The 24,051-nt window shown below is 34.0% G+C and overlaps 1 protein-coding gene and 1 pseudogene across 1 annotated transcript; one reads left to right on the top strand and one right to left on the bottom strand.

Annotated features, from left to right (window-relative positions):
- Nucleotides 1-1,510: 1,510 nt before the first annotated feature.
- On the bottom strand, nucleotides 1,511-3,783 carry LOC128230870 (putative nuclease HARBI1; annotated as a pseudogene).
- Nucleotides 3,784-17,271: 13,488 nt separating this feature from the next.
- On the top strand, nucleotides 17,272-23,792 carry LOC128229893 (universal stress protein in QAH/OAS sulfhydrylase 3'region-like). Its single transcript, XM_052941792.1, has 4 exons — nucleotides 17,272-17,663; nucleotides 18,608-18,688; nucleotides 22,742-22,848; nucleotides 23,030-23,792. The coding sequence occupies exons 1-4, from the start codon at nucleotides 17,597-17,599 to the stop codon at nucleotides 23,240-23,242; spliced, it is 468 nt and encodes a 155-aa protein (XP_052797752.1). The 5' UTR covers nucleotides 17,272-17,596; the 3' UTR covers nucleotides 23,243-23,792.
- Nucleotides 23,793-24,051: the final 259 nt, after the last annotated feature.

The following is a 24,051-nucleotide window of genomic DNA, read 5'->3' as shown; positions in this document are numbered from 1 at the left end:
GTGGTTTCAGGTGAATGTGGTAGATCAATGTTCACTACTTATGTCTGAAAATGTGACAATTATTGATGCCATGTATTGCAATTATTATTCCCAAGTAATAAACATTAAACATGCTATGATAAGAAATCTGGATAGTAAATGTAGGCATACATGGGCAACTTATATCAAAGAAATATTGTTTACATATGGCTCTAGTTATGATTGGATTGCCAAGGATGTTGGGGATATAAATATATTTAAGTGACTTTTTAAAACAGAATTAATTAACCTTACCGACAAACATGTCTTGATGATGTTAATAAGTCTTTATTGAATCTTATAATACTTATTTATGCGAGTTTACTGTTTTCTGAACGAAAATTGATTAGGAATCTCTTGAAATCAATTTCAATTTTTAATTATTTAATATTTGAACTGATGCTGTAGTTCTAAGTCCTGGTCAATGTAACATAACTATATGATAGAAAATTACATATTTTAGCTGTACTTGGACCTATGTATGGCAGCATTATGATTAAACTGTATCAGTGTAATGTATTTAATCAGCTCTGTGAGATTGAACTGTATATAATGTGTTTGTATAAATTTAACATTCACACTACATTTATGTAGTTGATAAATGTTGGTTTTAGTGAACATTCTTAGTATAACTATTACGATTCATACGTGAGAGAGGGCTAAAAGTTTAATAGAATGTAACATATCAAAAAAAAAAAATTCACACAATGCAACAGTGACATCACATTTCTATTATGCAGATAATTTTTTGTTAATCATGGGAAAGCATGAAAAATAGAAATCGTTAGACTGTTCAGCTTATTACCAAACATTATGTATATATGTTGTGCCTATTTTCCCCCAAAAAAACTTATATGTATTAATTTATCACAGGAAGATCAAATGTTCATTGTTATACCACCTTGTGTTCCAGACATTTCGCCATTGTACCAGTTTCAAAATGTTGTGTTCTTTTAAATTACTGTAAAATAAAATATATGTGTGCAAAAACATGTTTGCATATGTATAACAGTTTAATCTTTGTTTATCTGTCAAAGCGTTGCCTTAGTCTAAATTCAGTTAATACATACTTCATGGTGGAATGTGAATGTAAAGGTATCTGTTTTTCAGTCACATACTTTTTGAAAATTGCATGTCGAATAAAGCTATCCTAACCTGAACCCCAAGGTCCTTTTTTACTAAGGTTGCCTTGCTAATAGCTTAAACGGTATACAGCAAATTCACCGTCCATCTTGACGCTATGTTACAAGCGGGTTAGCATGCATCAGAGGATGGTTGAAAGGTAATAGGTATGTAGATGCTGATCTTCGCCATCCAAAACCAAGCACTGTTGATTATCAACTGCCGGAGCCTCAAGGTCCGTGTGTACTTAGGTTGCCTTGTTAATAGCTTAAACGGTCGACAGCACATTCTCCGTCCATCCTGTTGAAGGCATCATCAGAGAATGGTTAAAAGCTAATAGTTACATTAGAACATCAACATCACAGTCCTATCAGCAATCTCCCTTTTTTCCTACACTATCCAATGACACCAGTCCATTGTAAGCCTGCTCCTCCACACCATCATCTGTAGGATCTGCGACAATGTCGGAATCATTTTCATGGTCCAGAATGAAATTGTGAAAAACACAACAGGAAGAAACTACAACTGGGATTTCTTCTGCCTTTTGCATGTCCAGGTCTTTCATCCGGCGGAATTTACACTTCAACAGACCAATAGATCTTTCAACATCAACCCGAGTTGAGGAGTGGCACTTGTTGGAACTTCTTCTCAGTGTTGTTGAGGTGACCATTGTCTCTGTAAGGAACAAGAACATGTTTTGAGAGAGGATAAGCTGAGTCCCCTAAAACATGAAACTCCTCAGGAAGATTGTGTATCTTTTCTCTGATGGGACAGTTCCTGAAAACTCGTGCATCATGAACAGACCCTGGCCATCAGGTTGATGTCGAACACCACCTGAAGAATCATGCTAGCAAGCCCCTTTCGATTAATGAAGGATGCCCTGTGTTCTGTGATAGGTGCAGGTATTGGGAAATGGGTCCCATCAATGGCACCAACAACACCAGAAAAAACACACCTAGCCATAAATCCCTCTGCCACTTCCTTTATGTATTAAAAAATTATGGCGTATTTGTTTGTTTAATTGAAAGAGGGTAATTTTGTTCTTCAAATGATCACTAAAAGGAACATTTCATGAACATCGTTGATACAAGTTACATACATAATGTCATTTAATACCCTTGAGGTGAAAAATAGAAAGATCTCATACTGACAACATTTTTTTTTTTTATATGACTAAAAAAAAAAATTCATTTCATTAACGTTTGTCAGAAAAACATGAAAATGTTTATGCCATGAACATTGACAGAACAATGGGCATTTTCTTCATTCTATTAAAAAAGAATCATTATTATACAGTTATTTCTGAATTTCAAATACCTTTACTCAGACCAAATCTGTCTGCAACAATCCTGTAGGATTCCTGATTAATGAAGAGCCACAAAGTTGCCAGGGGCCTCTTTTCCACAGTTAAGAGATCTTTAACCATCAGTGGCCCTACAGTTTTACACAGGTCCTGAAATATTATTACATAACACGTAGGAGATCATTTATTAAAGAGCTCATATATAACTTCCTTCCCTTATCTGTTTAAAGACACCAATCTATTTCGCTTAGTGAGCATTCGAGTAATAATTTATGCCAATGCCATCAACATAGACAAAACATTTTAATTTTACAGTATTGAGCAAAGAAAGATGTATTGCAAAAACTGTATACTCTTTCCAAAAAGAAAAACAAAGTATCTAAACATCTATCTTACTTCAAATAAAACATGCTGTAATAAAAACATTCAAATATTAAATGAACCTCAAAAGTGGACCTATGCATCCTGAAATGTGACCTATACGTTCCATCCGAACACAACGGGACAACCTCCTCCGCGTATCGTTCTACCCGGACAGGATCACCACTGTCATCAGACATCAAGGCAGCACCTGTAGATAAAATGCTTACATGATAATGTTGTTTCATAACAAGTGTTGATAATGAATTTGATAAGGATGGGGGTGGGAGAAGCTTATTTACTCATGCCAAAGGGTTTTAGATAAGGATCAATACAGAAAAATGATTATATAACGTGTGGAAATATATTCCCTGACAATATTGATGCAAAACGTTCCACAATTTCCCATAGATGAAATTTACGTATATGCTGCGAATCCAACAGAATTTGTTTTGTAATCTAAAATTAAACTCTATAGAAGTCCTATATTTAAATCATTAATGATGCTACAACATTATTTCATTTCCCAACCTGTGGAAAGTGTCATTGTTGATCTATCTCTGCTCAATAGCATCTGTCATCTGCATGTCATCAGCGTCTTACAGCTCGTCTATCAATATACTTGTAGGTAAATCCGCCATTTTGCAAACGGTCGTCAAAAACGCAGCGTTCAACAAAGCGCTTGCATGGCGAGCACCTGTTCGCGGAAAACGCTCACCCTACTGAACGCACTGCAGGTCATCTCCAATACTTCGCACTGTTGCCCGCCTGTCTTTGTAGATATGATCTTTCATCTGATCAATATTCGAATTCTCTTGCTCTGGCTGGCCGGCCCTGGTGTCGTATTTTATAGAGATTCTACCATTGCGGAATCGCTCATACCACTTATATACGAACGTTTTGCCGAAAGGTAGGAGCGTTGTCGACCTTTTCATCAGCTTTAGGGTTTCTGCTGGCGACATCTGAAGGCCTACGCACATTTTCACAACACTCCATAACTCGACGTCGTCTGTTGACGTTATGCCGACTTTGCTTTTGAAACAATGATGTTACTTTTTTTTTCGAGTTACTGTCTGAAAATTGGTATACGAATAGAAGAGCATATGCCCAGTTAGGAACTGTTTTTACTTTTTCAATATTCGAAATAGTTTTGAAACTACGAGTCTTCAAAACATGCCACTGACGTCAATTTTGAGACGTATATCATATTTTTGCGTTCCAGCTACAATAACCGATATTTTCATCATCAAGTGCGTATTGTGAAAACGTTTACGCTCATATATTTTTCGTTCTCTTATTTTACGTTTATTGTATTAAATGTGTCTAAAACGTCAAATTTCGCGGGAAATACGGCGTGGCGTTTCGCTAAAAAAAATGCGCCTTTCTTTATTTTTTGTAAAAACTGCTCGTTTAATTTTTGATTTTTTTAAATATATTTATTTAAAATTTTATTACAAAACGCCTGGTATCAAAAAAAGTATACCTCACCGACTTCGTTTTTGAGTAATATTACTTTATATAACCCCTACCCCAAAAGAGAAAATTCAACAAACCAGATGATATCGCATAATTATGCATAGTTTGAAAGACATTAAAAAGTACGCCAAACTATTAATGTATGGTAATGACATCATGAAGACGTTTGTAACGTTTTAGTACGTCATTTCCTATAATAATGTATCACGGAAAGCGCAAAAAGGGCAAATTTGCCTCAAAATGTACCGTAAATAAATCTAAACACTTTACAAAGTGTAATAAAACAAATTCAGATTTTGAGCATTTACCAAGAAGGCGTATTGTAGACTTTCAGCATTTTTTCAAGCAGTTTGCGAAAGGGTGTAAAGTTTGTGAAAGGGAATTGAGGTTCAACGACTTTGTGGAAGAACATAAGTTTGGACTTGCTTCCAAGTTACATTTCCGTTGTCGGCATTGCCAAGATGTAAACAAGATACAAACATCTAAACGAAAAGGAAAGGATGGATCGTATACAGTAAATATCAAGGCGTCTTTAGGTATGAGTTCCCTATGTCTTTATGTTGTTTTGTTATTTTTATTTAAGATATTAAGTATAGGATTGTGTTCATTTTGTATTTGAGTTAAATAAGTGATGTTTTATGATTTTTAAACCGTTAGTAAGGGTTTAAGCCTTAAGAAACTAATTTTCGATTGGAAATATGAAAATCTGCGATATGTATTTTCGTCAACGATCTTAAATCATTTGTTTGCAAAAAAATAAAAAAAAAAGTTGTAAAAACAGTTAAAAGGTGAGGGCGCAGCTTTAATGTGAAACATACTCCGCTAATTGTACGAGAAATATGTAAAAGAAAATTGATATACATGCATACTACTGAGTATTTCATCTTTAACATAATTTTAACATATTAGTACTCGCTGTTTAATCAACATACCTCATTTGTAATCCTTTTTCCAAAACAAATTTCAGGAATGCTGCATGCAGGCATAGGGCCAACACATGTAAATGGCTTCCTGGCCTCTCTTGGAATTCCAGGGATACACCAGAAATCTTTAAAAAAAATGGAGCGAGTTCTTGGACCCTTAGTAGAGGCACGCACGTGACTCTTGTAACAGGGCATGTGCGCAAGAAAAATTATTGACAGAAAAAGGTAAATGTACTCCACCTGAAGAAAAAGGAGTGATTGAATTGGGTACTCCACCTGAAGAAAAAGAAGTGACTAAATTGGGTACTCCACCTGAAGACGACCAAATTTCCTTTGACGAAGCCATGATTATACTTGAAACAGGTAAATTATCGTATGTCAACTTTGAAACTAAATAAATAAATATACTTCGCTGAACAGGTATTAATATTTTCTACTGAACCAACGCGTGTAGTAATTGGATTTCGATAAGAAAAATACATATAAAACGACATAAAAACGCATGAACCCAAACGTATCAGATAAATGTAGTGTTATATTTGAAATACATTACGATGATAATAACAAGTTACAATAAGTGGTGGGATTCAGTAACTCCGAGATATTAGACCACCACAATCGCGTCGCGTTGGTGAAAGGGTCGGGTGGGGGTGGGGGGGGGGGGGGCTAGGTGACTTTGTCATATTAAAGACACCGTCTTGAAAAAGAGAACGCATTTGGGCCCTTTGAGATATGATACCAAACGGGAATGTTGTTTTAAGTTTAATAAATTCAATGTTTTCAGACAATCCAAACGAAACATCGGGCCCTTTCCTATTTGTGGACACGTCCGTGTTAGCAGAGAATACGCAGACACAACGTTTCGGAGAATCTTCCCTAAACCGATTGGTACATCATGACCAAGTTACAGGTACGATTTCTTATAATGAGAATGAATGTTTGTCACCCTAGAAGCCCAACATAAGAAGCCATGTGTAACATGTGTATGTATTGGTTAATATCTTAACATTTATTGCTTTTTATGTCGAAGTCCAAAGGTCAATTTCACCATGATGTTTTTGAAATACTCAGTAATAATTCAGTAATAAAATGACTGCGAGAAAATAAGAAAATAATAATAATTATAAAAATAATGATAATAATAATAATAGTAATAACAGTAATAATAATAACAATAATAATAATAATGATAATAATAATAATAATAAAAATTGTGCTCCATATTTTTCGACTCTCAACGCGTTTACATTGGAAATTTTCTTTATAGTGGAAATAAAAATTACCAGAATGCTATACGTATAATCAAATCTAACAGTTGAACAAATGTATGATTGTTGTTTCTAATTTTTAAGTTAAAACTCCGCCACAGACGGTACCAGGTCCGGCAGGGGACGCACCAACAGCCGTTACTGTAAGCCAGGATGCAGCTTGGTCTAAACGCGGCCGTGCAATGAACAGCCTTTCCGGTATAAACAATTATTTTTATGATTGTGCTAATTATTTTTGTAATAAAAATTATTGTTGTAATAATTAGTATAATCATTTTTAATAAAAGCAGTAGCAATAGCACCAGTAGTAATAATATTAAAATTTGTAGTAGTGGTGGCAGAAGTAGAATCAGCCGCAACAGCAGTAGCAATAGACGCTTGGACTTTCCAATGAAACCTTTCTTCTACCAAATCTTTGTTTTGATAAGTACTTGACAATATTGTTCTTGTAAAATCTACTAAACAGCAACATATGGGCCTAGTTATAGAATAATGATTATGAGGGCCGTGCTGAATGTTTGTCGATGTAATGTTGATTATCTATTTTTATACAAATTTTGTCATTCGTTTTCAGGATGGGGTCATGTCATAGGTGTGCAGACACAGAAATGCTTAGATTTCTCTTCACGAATAAAACGATGCGCAACGTGTAGCCAATGTAATCGAAAACATGAAAAAAAAACACATGACCGTCGTAAAAACTGGTCGAAGAGTGCAAAAGCAATGGAACCAGATATAGCGGTTGAGCTGCACACGAGGGCGAGAGCTAAAGGCCTCAAATATGCAGCCGTAATAGGAGATGATGACTCCAGCTCCATTGCGCATATCAAACAAAAAGTAAACCCGGAACTTGTAAAATATTCGGACATCGGCCATGTAAAAAGAAACGTTAGATCTAAGCTAGAAAATGTGCAGAAATGTCATAAGGCGCTTACAGCTAAAGTCCGCGACAGCTTTCTAAAAACGTTCACGTATGCCATAAAACAAAATGCAGACAAAAGTGAACGGGAGATGATGTGTGCCTTGCAGACGATAGTGCCACATATGTATGGCGAGCATGGAAACTGTGGAGAATGGTGCCGTTCGAGGGGTGGAGCTGATGCCGGGCACAGAAACCTTCCGTTCGGTGCACCTCTCCAGGACACTCACTTGAAGATTTCGCTTGAAAATTTACTAGCGCCATACATAATTAATGCGGACAAATTACGTACGACAGGCAGCTCTCAAGCAAACGAGTCACTCAATAACGCTGCGTGGAGTAAGACGCCAAAATCAAGAAATTATAATCGAAGTGAAAGCTTTGATTATCGCCTTTCCGCAGCGGTGTTGCAGTTTTATGATGGATACTCGTACATTAACGAGATTGTAAATGAAAAAATCTTAACGCCACAAAAACACACAGAGATGTATTCAAAGAAAATGAACGAAGAACGCAAACGGCAAAAAATGTACAAAAGTTCCATAAATGCTAAAAGAAGAAGGCTTGAACTTAAATTTGAAAGATCAACTAAAGCGAATAGTGACGAAATTAAAGAAGGTACATCATACGAATCATTCTGTGGTTTTGACAGTAGTGATTTAGACATACTGGATATTCCAGATATGATAACAAAAGCAACTGATGACCTGGAGAAGTAAAATATAAATATTGTATTGTTCGATTTAGAAACAACCTGTTTAGGGAAAAATGCGGAGATACTACAGCTGGCCGCAAAGAGTGATGACACATCATTCAGTTGCTACTTTCTGTCAGATGGCGATATTTATCCTAAAGCATCGAACGTCAATTCGTTGACGGTCAAACGGGACATAAATGGAAACCGTTATTTGTGCAAAAATGGTCGGGATATGCATGCCGGAACTATTGGCGATGGTTTGCGTGATTTTTTAGGCTGGCTTTCTAGTTTAGATAAAGAAAATATTGTTCTCGCTGCACACAATGGAAAGTCATTTGACAATAGAATACTCTTAAAATATCTTATCAAATTCAAAATATTGCCAAAATTTAGAGAACTTGTATATGGGTTTACTGACATTCTTACAATTCTAAGAAAAGAAAAACCGGGTTTAAAGTCATACTCTGTGCAAAATTTGTATGAAACGTTTTCCGCCGATACTTTCAACGCCCATGATGCAGAAGCGGACATTGTTGCGCTTGCGGCCATTCTTGCACATTTTCATATCACCGAAAAAGAGATAATTTCGAATTTCGTTTCGATCAACGAAATGGTTTCAATGATTATAAATAGTGGCAACCGCTCTATCATAGAAGGTAAATTGCGTACGGGAACATCCAGCATAACTCCATACATGGCAAATAAAATTGCCAATAGTGGTCTGTCATACGAACACTTGCAGTTAGCGCACAACAGAAATCCCGAGTGTGGGATTAGTTTGCTATTATCAGAAAATCAAAATAACAAGGCGAGAGTGACAAAAAACAAAGCAGTGATTAATAAAATCAAACAGCATTTTACTGCATTAATCATATAAATTGTGATAGTTTTAGCAATTTAAACATTGTATTTCAACTGAAATATAAAATGTTTATAAATATCTGTAATGTATATACATGCATATGTGTTCGTTGTGTGCGGGGGGGGGGGCACCCCCGCCTGGACCCGCTTGTACATATTACAATGCGGTACAGATTTCTGTCAATTTTCTGGTTTTCAGTTTAATTGTGTAAGTGATGTATGCCACAAGGTAGATTTACAGTGTTGTTGCTTAATCTAAAGTTTTATCCCTACAACTCTCTGATACAGATCTAAAACAAATATAACTAATAAAGTAGTAGAACTGTTTTTTGTGGTATTTTTTTTAAAGCTGAATAGTTATCAACAAGGAACTTATCAGCATAGACCAAATAAAATGAAACATTTGTATTGAGAAAAAAACTAAACGTCAACTGTCATTCTAAACGTTTCACTATAATACGTATTGATTGGGAAACAGGTATAGGGGTTATACAAAGTAATATTATTCAAAAACGAAGTCGGTGAGGTATACTTTTTTTGATATCAGGCGTTTTGTAATAAAATTTTAAATAAATATATTTAAAAAAATCAAAAATTAAACGAGCAGTTTTTAAAAAAAAATAAAGAAAGGCGCATTTTTTTAGCGAAACGCCACGCCGTATTTCCCGCGAAATTTGACGTTTTAGACACATTTAATACAAAAAACGTAACATAAGAGAACGAAAAATATATGAGCGTAAACGTTTTCACAATACGCACTTGATGTTGGAATTTCATAGCGGTAAACGAAATATTGATGAAAATATCGGTTATTGTAGCTGGAACGCAAAAATATGACATACGTCTCAAAATTGACGTCAGTGGCATGTTTTGAAGACTCGTAGTTTCAAAACTATTTCGAATATTGAAAAAGTAAAAACAGTTCCTAACTGGGCTCTTCTATTCGTATACCAATTTTCAGACAGTAACTCGAAAAAAAATTCATAGTCGCGTTCCACCTTAAGTTACAAGGAAATTGAAACAGAAACAGGAATGACATTGAAGTTTTAAGGAAATCACGTCCAGACACGCTGTTAACGTCACGCCATTTGGCGGAATATTTACACACCTGAAGGTTGTTGAAATATTTTACCAATATAAACGCTTGTTTCGGTAAGGGTGGGTCAGTTGCTATGGATACCAAATATATCGAGAGTAAGAACAAAAAAGAATAAATATCAGCGCTAAACCACACTTTGATTAAAATATGTGACGGAGAGACAGACCTACAGACGGGTTGACATAAACCATTCTTAAAACAAAATATCTACCTTCAGTGGAAGGGAATGCATAAAATAACGCTATCAGGACAGTAAGCACCAACATAATTGTAATTGTTTTTATGTGCGTATTTTGTTGACTGTTTGGATTTGTCCCGTCCATTTAACAGTAAAACTGTACGTTATTTGCATGGAGTCGTGCTCTTGTAGTTTGCATTACTGAGTTGTTTTTGTTTGTTTGTTTGTGTGGTGTTGTTATATCAAAAGTTGCAATAAAAAATTAATTTAGCACTACACGACCTATGACATTAAATCCTTTCGACACCGGCTCGAAGTTTACAGTGACTGCCGATTTGCCAATAATAAATTGTATGCTTTTTTGTTTCCTCTCTACCGGGACTATTTAGATTACGGCCAGTTCACTTTTATGGTGAACGGAATTCCTCTATATAATATAATTATATAAATATAAGATATCTGACGACTTCTTTTTAGTCAAGGATTTTCTTTTCCAATTATATTTGCGTAGTCTGTGTCGACATCGTGGTTTATGATTCTTGATTAGTATGATTGGTGCATCTTACAAACTAATTTTTTGTTTTCATGCCAACCTTGTTACGAAATACACCTAGATGATAAATTTAAATGAACACAACAAATTATTTTGTCTTCAAACTGCATTTCCTTTGGAATAAATTGATGATACGTAAGACGTCCCATAGCAGTCATAAATTGTGGCTTTCATGCAAATGCCAGATTTTAAGAGCGCTCAATTTTGCTAAGAGTGAGAACATTCTACAATAACGAATCTTACTCCTGATTAAAATGTATCCGGAAACCTGTCTTATTTAGCGCCCTAACATTTCGTTGGAAAAACTTTGTTTCCTATAGAGATATAACATCTGTAATCATTGTTAAGAGATTATTTCATTTCTACATCTTATGCTCAGCAGCCAATAATCATGTGATAACACTGGGTAGTTTGTAAATAAAACTTTAATTGATGTATTAATGTAAATATAAGAATTGTCCATAATGTTTCGTTACGCTTATGAACAGTCAGGAGTTTATGACGATAAACACTTCTTGTATCATGTGAGCCTGACACTGAGAAACTCACCTCCATTATCATTGTTTTATAAATGAAATTAAAAAATGTAAAGTAGACGGATATAAAATTATTCAACATATTTTCACAAAAGAGTTATCAAACATGCATTGCTACATGTTTAAAGATGCAGTCTTATTCCCATATAAAAAAATCACAATTAATAATTTTGTTTGAATATTCCCAAAGGGATGAATAAATGTCAAAAAACAATGGTCCTTATGAAGGATACCGAGTTTAATTCGAAAGAAATGAGCATAAAACATGGTATATCTACCTAATATGAGTATAGTAGAGTACAGTTTATCTTTTAGCATTCACCAATCATTTAATATTTTTGCTTTTTCTGCTTTTAAATACTCGGTTACAATAGTGTTATAAGTAATTAATATTTTCTATTAAAGCATTTTTAGTAAGTAGTCAAAATTGATGTTTGTTATGAATGTGTATGTACTGATTTTGAATATGAGTGTCACTTTAACATAAACTATTACTATATTTAAAATCATATTCAATAATTAGTCTTTAAGAAGTACATGCAGTTTAGACATTGTTGATATATCTGGCGTTATACCTGGTGTGCTAATTATCTATCATTGATGCAGCAGCTGGTATAGGCTATAAAGACCACTGAGTAAATTTCTTATACATTATATAGTCAATTAGCCAAATTGCATGCGGTATAAAACTGAGATCTAGTTCTTCAAAAACATAGTATAAGTGAAGAACGTTCCGTTGGTGTAGTTAACATTAAACAACGTTAGAAAAAAAACTTATGTTTCTTATGAAAAACAAAATGAAAGTAACAACTTTGAATCCGAAATAGTGACAATATCTGAACAAAACATGCGGTGAAAATGTAAACAAAACAGGTAGATCTAGCATGTTCAGCCTGTCGTTTCTAAATCAATGACCAGTCAGCTTCAAAACGTTTAAAACTGGAAAGTACTCAATTAGGCCTAAAAAAATAAATTGTGTGGTTCTGGTAACATGGTCCCCAAGAATAGGTAGGGTAGGTCGGGATTTTTTTTTTTTTTTTTTTTTTTTAGTTTGGTACAGGTTTGTTTGCTTTGTTTTTAGTTAGGAATAATTTATAAACTGTACAAATGGCAACAGACCCAGTCTCCAGTTTAAAAGAAAGTCACACATTTTGTCAGGCACCAGCCTATGCCAGAACTACCAGTATTTTATATTTCCTTTGAATACTAGTAGTATGTTTGCCCTGCTGCTATTTTATTTAAACTATCTTTTATGATTGCATCTGACAACATGACAAGTGAAAAGGGCCATGCCTTGTCCTGCAGTGGTGGGTAGGGTATATCAAAATTAGACCGGCATTCAATCTTTTGTGTGGGAAAACTTATACTTTTATCCAGAGACATTTTGTTCCATTGTATATACCTTACTCTGAAGAGCGAAAAGTCGGAGAATTTCTTGATAAATTGTACGACAGGAATATCGTACAGCTGTTCTTAATATAAACGGGTCCATGGCCCCTTGTCGGATGTTGACATGTCAATCTCGGATACAGATCCCGGCTCCAACAAAAACATTAATTCTACATCTTCGAAACTCATCTTGGGTGTTATGAGCTTAAACTCCCGACGTTCTGGATATTTTTTTTCGCAAGTCGCAACAAAAAAGCACGAGGGTCGGCGATATTTTCCAGGTAGGGTCGGGTGACCCGAACCACACAATTTTTTTTTAGGCCTTATCTGAAATTGAATAACATTGCCTTGCTTACTTTCAAGTGTTAAATAGATTTTAATACACGGCGTCGCTGAGCCGTTGCGTGATAATTGGCCATAATGAATCATAACATCCCGAGACGTAGTCAAGGGCATAATGAGCACGAGGGCAAATTAGTCCATTTAAGGTAGCACACCCCTAATGGGCACCATTTCACTATGATCAGCTTGATATTAACTTAATGTGTATCATTTCCCGGATTCAAAAACAAAATTTAAAAGAAATTTACCGTCGAATAACAATTTTATTAAGATTTGAATTACCATACCCCTATTTCAGAATTGTCGATTAAAACGACATCACCTGCGAGACAAGAACAATCCTTTATTTCATTTATTTTTCAACATTTTGGAAATAATTTGGTATCAGACTAACAAGAAATATATTTGCTTTCAGAACTAACACATTATTGACCACATCACCAACAAAAAAAATCAAACTGTCCTGAAATAGCAATGTTGTATTTCGATTTTAGCAAAAATAACATGATCTAGAAAAACTCATTACCTATTCTTTATTAATTATTATCTTTAATATTTTGGGAACTTTATGCTAAAATAATTAAATGTTTTACCGTCTCATTTTAGTCTTGTACTAAAGTATTAAAATTGAAGAGTTTCGACTGGAGGTTTTCATTAGGGGTGTGCTACCTTAATACAAATGTGTCTAATTGTGTTTAACCTATGAAAATGAAATATGTTGACTACTACCCGATATTCGCTTTATTGAAACTTTTTGAAATATATACACTTAATTTGGATAGTGCAAAAATGTTTCACCAATTTTTTTCTTATTTAATTTGTCTAAAGGAACATGATATTTCAGGTTGGTTGTTGAAGTATAGTTTACTTCGGACACTGTCATCGGATCATTCATGTCATAATTTCAATATTATTGTAATAGAAATGCTAAAATCATTTGGCATAACTTGTTTAAAAGCAAATTATGATTTGGCCCGTAGCTTTGCGTCTTCACCTTTTTTTCTTAGCTTGAATGGACTTTTTCGACAGGAATTCAATTGATTTATATCTGAAACAATCACTTTATTAAATACATGTGACTTGTATTAGAGAAACAATACAATGAAATGTTTCATGAGTAATAATAATATGATGTACATGTTCGAAAATAACAAATACAATACACATGGCACTCAGTGGTGAAAGGCTATTTACATTAAAATCTTTTGCAAATAAATAATAATTTGTACACCAACATCAAACTAGTTCCCAAAACACTTTCTCAATATTTCATCAGTTAAGGGCTGATTTATGGTTTCAGTATGAATTAAACAAAGGCCATTGAATTTACAGTGTTGCAATAAATTGCTTTGAAACAGACATCATCTGGTTAAGCCGCATTGTTCCTCCAGGACTCTGGCTGACAGACAGATCTATCACATTGGCTTCATTGTCAACATCCTTTGACTGCGGTATGTCCTCAAAATGATAAGGTTGTTCTAAGGTTGTTTGTCCCTGGGAAGCAAAACATTTCTGCAGCACTCGTTTCATTTTGAGTACCAGTGCCACATGAAGCTCTTTGTGTACTTTAGTTGACATACACATTTGTCGCTTAGTACTGACAGTACTATACCTGGGTGAAAACCAGAGTTAAGGAGGTTTAGAACAACAGCTATTCTTCCAGAATATTTTACATGCCTTGCCTGTCTGACTTATTCTTTATACCTTTGTTCCAATCGTGCGTCTGTCAATAATGGCTGTGATAAACCAATGGCTTTCGGATTTGTTCATACTTTTTTTTGACTAAGTAGATCTCTGAAGTCTGCTCTAGGCAGCTAAGTGGCCTTTTTCTAATATTCTTGGAACAAATGCACTGGGCAATTCGGATCATTTTCAAAAATAAGACATACACCATAAAAGTAACATATTATTGAGAATGGATGGGGTTTTTTTGTTAATTATTTACTCTTTATTAATTCATCTTTTAAAGTCATTGGGGGTTTTAATATCTTTTTTGTATTTTCACTGGTTTTGATAATACTTCCTTCAATATATATTTCAGATAACTTTTATTATTATTTAGTACATACAAATTTCCACACCTGGTTGTTGAAATAGTTTGGGCCTGAATGCGCTTTGGTCGGTGCCAATATATATGCAAAAACCTATTCTTGTTTTCGTGGCCCTTTCTGTGTAAGCAGAAATGTTCTTCCGTCTGCTGTTTACCTAACGTCCGAGTCGCACCAAAACATGTGGTTGTGCTCCTGGTGCCCTAGTAATCCAAGATGCATTGTTGTATTTAGCCATAACATGTTTCTAAATGACTGCAGATGCTAAAATTGGTAAGATAAGAACATTAATGAATCAATATTAACAACTGACGTAATTGATAACACGTCGAATTGACATTTTAAACAATTTTATGGTTACAGGCGCACAGGGATTATCATTAACATAACTTAAACAGGTTTTGATTTCACTGATGCCATAGCGAAGAAAACAAAATTTGACATCTAACATCTGGTTTGAATTGAAAGGCATTGGAGGAAGACAATTACCTGCCCCTAAAAGCTTCTTCTGATAGAGGATGTTGATTTCGTCTTTCGTGAAGCGACCAGCTCTGTTAATCTTGTTACTTTGCTCTTTTTCGTTGAGGTCCACTGCCCTTCCCCACAGAACGTCCACTGTTTAACTCCACGGTTTTGAAGGCGTTGTTTTCGTTACCTTGCTCACGAAGGTGTCTTTTGGTATGTGTAAGCATTCCCTTTAGAGTAGAGGGCTCCAAAACATTTTTGGTCTTCTTTTTTGACGCTCAGCGGGAACCTTTAAATCATGAAATCAATAGTACTAGTACATTGTAACGTGTGTAATGTCGTTTCAAGTTTAACTTTTAATTGCTTACAATTGATGTATACATGTATCAAAGTAGACTATTATTTTAGTTCTTCTTCTTATGATTATTATTATTATATTACCCCTGGTTTAGTACATATTGAGCTCTTTCGGGGGATATCCGGCCGGTTTCCCTAATCTCATCGTCATATGACAGCCAGCTCTGAAATTGATTTAAGTCACTAACAGTTTTCTTTTTTTCAACGAATACATATGTTTTCCATTTAATGCTCTAAATCCATACGTCTATTAAATCTATACTTCTACTCGAGCGTACTTTCTTAAAAAATCCATCATCATTTTAATACTTGCAAATCATAATAAGAAGCCTTTCTTGAATTATTGATTCCATTATTTGTAATCTAAATAATAATTAGAGGAAAATAATTACAAATATATTAAGGCACTTTTACGTTGTCACAACTGTGTGATAAAGTTATACGATAACCATGAATACGACACAACCTTCACACAACTTTGTAGTGTTTGCTTGAATACTACTCTTAGTGCAATACATCATCCAGGTATGTGTTTACGACTCGTACAACTTTTAGCACGATGGAAAGTGATTTTGCTGGTATCAGTGAAACTTTAACTACAATTCGCAAACGATTTTCAAACTTAACGGGGATTTGTATTTGTGAATGCACTAGTGGAATTTTGCAATCTCTGTAATATCATAACGCATTACTTTTATGATGAATATTTTATTTCTTTCACATCATTTATATTTGTCTGGAAGAAAATACACAGTGAAATTACCCACGAGTGAATGAAGGGGAAAAGGTCTATAAAACAGTATTCAATGTACAAATATAACAAAATGGCCTACAGGGTAGTCATTTTTTAAGTCAGTGTTCCTGAAAGTTTGTATTCAAGCTTATATAAATCAGAATAACGCAACTTTGCATTTCGCTCCGGATTCCCAACTTCTAGATACCATCGCGTGATACAAGCAGGATAACGTGTGAAGTCTGGTCAATAGATATGTTCTTTCCAAATCAAGAAATTCATTTTCTTGGACGTTCGTCAATAACATAGCCTGATATGATATAGACAATGTTTTCATAAGAAAATAATTTAGTAAGATCGTGAGTGAGCATACCATTGGAAATAATATGTCTTATTGAACAGCTTCTGATATAATTAAGAACATGTGTGAACATGAAACTTGATTTTATGGCACAAAATGATGTAGGTGATAAAGTTTGTTGGTAGTATTGAAAAGTAATAAAGCAAAATAAACTATGTGAATGGCACGTGGTTTATATTCATCATACAGTATATATTAATTGATCGTTAGCCTCATTCTGTTCGTTTTTGAATGTCGAGAAAGGTTCAGTGGCCAATCTTTAACATGCCAGACGCTTCATGGAAATTGTTCTCGGTGAAGTATTTACATGGAATCGGTGAATGAATTTCTGCGATATCTGTCAGAAACAACATATGAAAACGTCAGTTTCGCTGGAAGCGTTGGATTAACAAGTAGCCGCTTGGAAAGTCAACTTGATTTCTTTCAAAATGCAGTGAATGTTTAATGCATTTTTTGGTTTCGCAAAATAGCTTGTCTTCGAAACAATTTAACACCATGTAAGCATTGTTGTATTTCACAAGAATCTTATAGCACCATATTTCGTGTGTATCAAAGGAAAATTTATCTGCAACAGGGCTGATTTCAGAAATGGAAAGCAAGCGAACGATTGTCATTGCTATAGATGACAGTGTACATTCGGAGTTTGCATTTGACTGTGAGTATTAACACTTTTTATTAGTTTTATTGAAAATTGAAATAGTTGTTCTCTTTTTTTTTATAATTCTTATTTTTTAATAATAATAATTTTAATTATTTCCAAAGCATATAGTTTATGTTTCATTTCTATTGCGATACCGATAAACTCGTTAACAAACAGTGTAAAATGTTGTTGTTTTTAATTATTACGCATTTTCATGTTTTACTCATTTGACTTTAATGATCAAAACAAAATAAAAAAGCATTTGATTTGTGTAAAAATGAATAAATATTAGCGACATCTTTGCTCTTGTTTATCTGAGTTGGTTTTTGACCACGTAGCTATTAAATAAATAAACCAATTTTAAAAGCTGTTTTCATCCGTAAACCAATCGTATGTTTTGTGTTGTTTATATCATTAAAAACAAATGTGTTAAACATAAGTATGCATTAAAATGAAAACAAATAATAAATTTTTGCGTCAACCTATTTTGTGCACATTTAAAGCTGCACTCTCACATATATACCATTTTTACAAGTTTTTTTGTCATGGAAGGTGCAAATTGTTGCGTGAATATCTGCAAACGAATGATATAAGATTGCTGACAAAAACAGATCGTAGATTTTCATATTTCCGTTCGAAAATTAATGTTTTATGGCTTAAACTGTAACTAACGGTTTAGGAAATATGCACAAAACATACATTTTTGAACTTAAATATAAAAATCTGCGATCTAAGTTTTTGTCAGCCGTCATATATAACTGGTTTCCATGGATTGTCGCAAGAAATGACTTTTTCTGAGACAAAAAAATAAAAAAGTTGTCGAAACGTTTAATCTCTGAGAGTGCAGCTTTAATGCCTGTATTTCAAACATGTGAATGTCTCCAATTATAGACACATTATGGGGTTATGTAACATAAAATTATATACACAAAATATAAGCATGTATTATTTTTTTACAGTTTACGTAGACAATGTCCATCGCCATGGTGATCACATCGTCCTTGTGCACGTGCCTGAATATAGCAACATACTGTCTGCTTGTGAGTACTATTATATTATAAACGTATCTTGATCGTAGTCGACGTAGTAAATTGAATGTGACGACGCTAGGTTAAATATTAAGCTGTTTCCGTCGTTTTCATATTTTATTACAAAAACGTATGTTTGCCATACCTTTAAATACTATTTATCTGAGTATATTTCTTTTCTTTGGTGCATATGGACAGTCGGGCCAGGTAAGGACTCTCACGTTTTATTATTTAAAAAAATGTTATGATAGCCGGTAGCGCTTTTTAATACGGACACAGAAAATTAATTTGAATGACCATGCGAATTGTTGTGGAATAAATTATTCATTTGCTATTACTTCATTATGATGGAATACCATACAGTACAGATACAAAAAACATCTGGGAGTGATTTTGTTTTAAATAATTAAGATTGCGAAAGAAACAAACTTCAACACAGTGGCAACACAGAAAATTAACCTTGCTAGTAAAGGTCTCTGTAATTAAAACGTTCGCACTTCCAAAATTAGTGTTTCCATTTACTGTGCTACCAAATCCTCCAGGTCAACTAATAGAAGAAATAATAAAATGTATTTTTGCCTTATTATGGGATAACAAACCGGATAAAATAAAGCGAGAACAATTATATCATACCCGAGAAAATAGTGGATTGAACCTTCCAAATTTAGAAATATTTCTACATGCCATAAAAACAAGCTGGATAAAACGATTTATCGATGAAAATAATCATGGTAAATGGAAAACTATTTTTTTCTTATATATTAGATAAAAACGGAGGGAACATTATATTTGAATGTAGTCTGGATGAAAACGATATAAAGGGTATATGTGGTCATAACGAATTTATTCATGACATCCTTAAATCTTGGAACATACTTAAACCAAAACAATAACAAGTTGATATCAGAAAATTCATCATATGGAACAACTAAGAAATTAAATGCAATAATCAGACTATATATTATAAAGAATGGCATAAGAAGGGAATATTGTACCTAGAACACATATTTGACTTCAGGGAAAAGAAAACTACTCATTTGATAATATGCAATTCTTATACCAAATTCCTAATGGTGATTATTTAATTTATCAGCAACTAATCCACAGTATACCACCACTTTATGAAATCAAATCTTCAGTGTTCAGATATCACGATTCCAGCTGCATATACATCCATCCTTGAAAAAATAAAACCCAGAAAGAAAATATCTAAATTCCTGTATAATACACATACCAAAAATAACTTATTAGAACTTAAGCACAAACAGAAGTGGGAAAGCTCTGTAAATAAGGTTTTAGTCTGGAAAGAAATTTACACAATGCCATACATTGCAACAATTGATACATGTATACAAGCTTTTCAATTTAAGCTAATAAACAGAATCATACCTACAAACGAATATTTACTCAAATGCAAATTATCTAACACTAGCTTATGCGACATGTGTTCTAGCAATATAGAAACTATTAATCACTTATTCTGGGAGTGCCATATCATACAAGACCTATGGATGGAATAACTTAAAGACCTATCTCCAAACACGAGGTATATTTATTGAACTCAACCTGGTTAACGTCCTATTTAGAATAAATGTAATTAGTAAATATAGCAGTATTAACTTCATTATTCTACTCATGAAATATTACATATTTTGTTCAAAATACCGACAAGTGATTCCAAACTTTTCTCATGTTGAAAATTACTTGCACATACGCATTCAAATTGAACGTGAAATAGCTATCATGAAAAACAAACTTAATGTCCATATAAATAAATGGGCATTTTTATCGTCGTAAAACATCAAATTTGGAATACCAGTATGTCTCTTTGTCTTAGTATTTTTCTTTTTATATTTTTTTTATTTTATTTTTTTCGCACACCCCCTTTCTTTTAACAAAAAAGCATTACAATACAATATCAAACATAACTTTGTTGTTGATTGTTACATTATAAACTCTACAACATTTTTTTGAAAATATCTAGTATATGATTACTATAGTTAGTTCTGTATTGATATTGTTTTGTTGATAAGTGAATAAAAAAAAAGAAAAAAACAAACTTCAAATAGTAGTTGCATTCAAACCAGCAGTTACCCCCCCCCCCCCTCCCCAATCCCTACTTCTAACCAATTAATCGTGTTCTAGAGGGACATTTAACGACGATCCTGTGAAACATGTCCATGTCATTGCTCAACATCACTGGTTTATGTTTATAGTCATGTTTATGTGTTCGTTTAATGCTAACGGTAGCTCACGTGAGCTTACTGTTTCGTTTTGTTTCCCTGTTTCTTCGCAGCGCATTCACTGCACGCGGGCAACGTGAGGTGCAAATACTAAAAGTTAGCCTTAACTAGACTCGGGGCAGAGGTAACCTTAACCAGGGCCTAGGCAAAAACAGAAAAAAAACACTAATTAGAAACCCGACAACTAACATTATTTATAAAAATAATAGTTTAAGTCAAGTTATATTACAACATTGGAAGGACAAACAAAAGTTAAATGGTTGAAATTAGTTTTTGGACCAATGGCGTTGCAGTATTTTTCAAAATATTCGTCGATTTATTTCCATAATAGTAAAAGCAATTTTAATCATAATTATTGGTTGTACCACCAACATAAAGGTTATGCAAATTTAAGTCGTTACAATATCGTTCGTCTAATTGTGTTATATACTTTTCTTCTGGAAATGTTATCGTAGCGGAAGAACGCGGATAATTGAATGAATTAGAGTTTACGAATTTAAAAAACATAAAAAAATATCTTTATCCTGAAAGCGGATTTCTATTTTCTTCTTTACACCGTTGTGAATACTATTCATTTTTACTGACCGTTCCGGGGCGGTACCTAACAATCCTTGATAAACATACCTAGTTTTTTATATATAGTATGTATGCACTGTGCTGCTTGTTGAGTTTTGTGCTGTTCTTCCATGTTTCTTGTTTGTGATTTTGTGTTATATGCCTTTGGCGTTTGCCCGGTGCCGTTGGGCCGGGCTTATGTTTTGCTACTGAGCTTGTTTCTGTAGCTTTTCGCATAAATATTGTCGTTCCTTTCGCATTAATGTTTTCTTTAGATTAGCAAAACATAAGGCGTCGTACCTTTTGTCAGAATTAAACGTTTATTCGACCATTATGTAACAAAAAGTAAGCCTAAAATATTCATGATAAAGAAAGGAGGAGCGTGCAAGTTCTTTTCGGTAATTAAGATGTTAAACAATAATGTTCTTTCTGACTAAGAAAAAAGGTGTTTTCTGCAGAAATAATGTATAATGACGTGTTATATGTTGTTTTTAAACTGCCAGTCTTAACGTTTAAGCGCATTTCAGGTCGGGTGGGGATTATGAACGTTGTATACGTTTAATACGTAATCATTTATTTGTATATCTTTAAGGGCATCAACCTACACATATAAGACTATATTTAAATAACAATAAAGATAAATTATTTCGTTGCATGCAAAATTAGTAGTAGCTTGTCGACGTAAATCACAATCATCTCAAGCTAAGTAGCAAGACTATGCATACTTTCATCCAGAATTTCTTGTATTAACAAATTCAGAACATTAGATCTATGCATAATCGGAAGTGATTGTCATTTGCAATTAACTGATAATAGAGAACGTATGTAGCGGGAGCGTATCTCTCTGGAGATGTGTTTATCCAATAACTTATATTTGCCTCTATTAGCATCCTAATTTAGTAAAATTCTGAATATTTGTGAAGGCTTAAAACTACGTAAATGACGGTACATTGCCTGACAATTGTATACATCCAATCCGCGAGAGCCCAGACAGTTTTAGGTTTCCAGACTAAAAAGACCAATCCATTACAATAGACAGGCATTCAAACAAATGGATGTTTTAACAGCATGTGTTCTGTGAATTGCATGTTTATCGAAATCAGGAAGCCTTCCTCGTTTGAAGCTACTTCACAACCTCATTTCCTACGTTAATTGATTTGAATGTTTGCCTATTTCGCTTTTGACGTATGGTACTAACTTAAATACATTGCCAGGATCCAGGAACTTGTAAACCGATTCTTTAGATCTTTACTTCTATTTGTTTCAGCTTCTCTATTGACTGATCCAAACATCGTTGCTGAAATGATAAAAGATATTGAAGAACGCACAAGCGAACTCGTCGACAAATACTCGTTTAAAATGCAACAAAAGCAGGTATTTTTAAAGATGGTTTACTATAATACTGATATAGAAACATAATCTAGCCCGTTGTAACATGCTATGGTATTTTACTGCTTTGCTATATAAGAATGTAGAACAATACATTGGAAACAATTTGAGCATTCATTTCTCTTAAAACTTTTAACGACGAGTATTTGTACTACTCTTTACACAGTTACATGGCCACGTGAAACAACAGTGTGGAAAGCCCGGTGAGGCGATTTTAGAGTGTGCCAGGGAAGAGGGCGCCACCATGTTGATACTGGGAACTCGTGGAATGGGATTAATGCGGCGGACCTTCATGGGAAGCGTCAGTGATTATTGCCTCCACCACGCCTCATTTCCCGTCCTTGTCTGCAGACATAAACCGTTCATAAAGGACAAATAATGCTCATATCTATATAAGTTTATATACTTTCCAAGCTTCATATGGCTACTTCTATATAACATAAGTGCCACGGTAAACGAGATTTAACATTAATACTATATTTGCTAAAACCATCAGCTGAACTGGTATATCAAGCGAAAATGTTGAAGAGAAATCATACAGTGCGCACTTTGAGAACGGCACGTGGTTTGCATGCGTGGCAAAGTGCTCTGACCATTCAATGGTAGCGTCGGCGGAAAAATGAGTTTTATTACAAACTATCTAGAATGCATAGTCTTTCATGTCATTAAAGTGAACTACGTTAAGCACAAACTACAATACCTTGCAAATGCTCTATACCGCAATTTAATTACTAATGAAAAAAAGGCATCCATGGTATAAATTGCACAACATAATTTACGGATGTACCTTGCAAAACTGGAACGGCAACCCTCCTTTGTTCATTTATTTATCATTTACTGAGCTCGTTCTTAATGCCAAAGACGTGGAAAGGGACAAAACAGTTATTAGTAACGACTTTGTCTGTTCGGAAGAATGTAAATACTGTGTCTTTGTTGCTTCGTGTGTCTTGATAAACATACCAATTATATATATATATATATATATATATATATATATATATATATATATATATATATATATATATATATATATATATATATATAGTATTTATGCACTGTGCTGTTGGTAGAGTTGTGTGCTGTTCTATGTTTCTTGTTTGTGAATTTGTGTTCTATGTCTTTGGCGTTGCCCATTGCCACTAAACCGGGTTTATGTTTAAACATTTTGCTACTGAGCATGTTTCTGTA

Source organism: Mya arenaria, chromosome 4 (genome assembly GCF_026914265.1).
Source record: "Mya arenaria isolate MELC-2E11 chromosome 4, ASM2691426v1".
NCBI classification, from domain to species: Eukaryota; Metazoa; Mollusca; class Bivalvia; order Myida; family Myidae; genus Mya; species Mya arenaria.
This window is presented reverse-complemented; position numbering and strand designations above follow the sequence as displayed.

Bases quoted from the DNA above. Each gene is read 5' to 3' on its own strand.
- LOC128229893 (XM_052941792.1), top strand. From the start codon at position 17,597: ATGGAAAGCAAGCGAACGATTGTCATTGCTATAGATGACAGTGTACAT. The intron at 17,664-18,607 runs GTGAGTATTAAC...ATTTTTTTACAG, and splicing joins TTCGGAGTTTGCATTTGACT to TTTACGTAGACAATGTCCAT. The intron at 18,689-22,741 runs GTGAGTACTATT...TATTTGTTTCAG, and splicing joins TAGCAACATACTGTCTGCTT to CTTCTCTATTGACTGATCCA.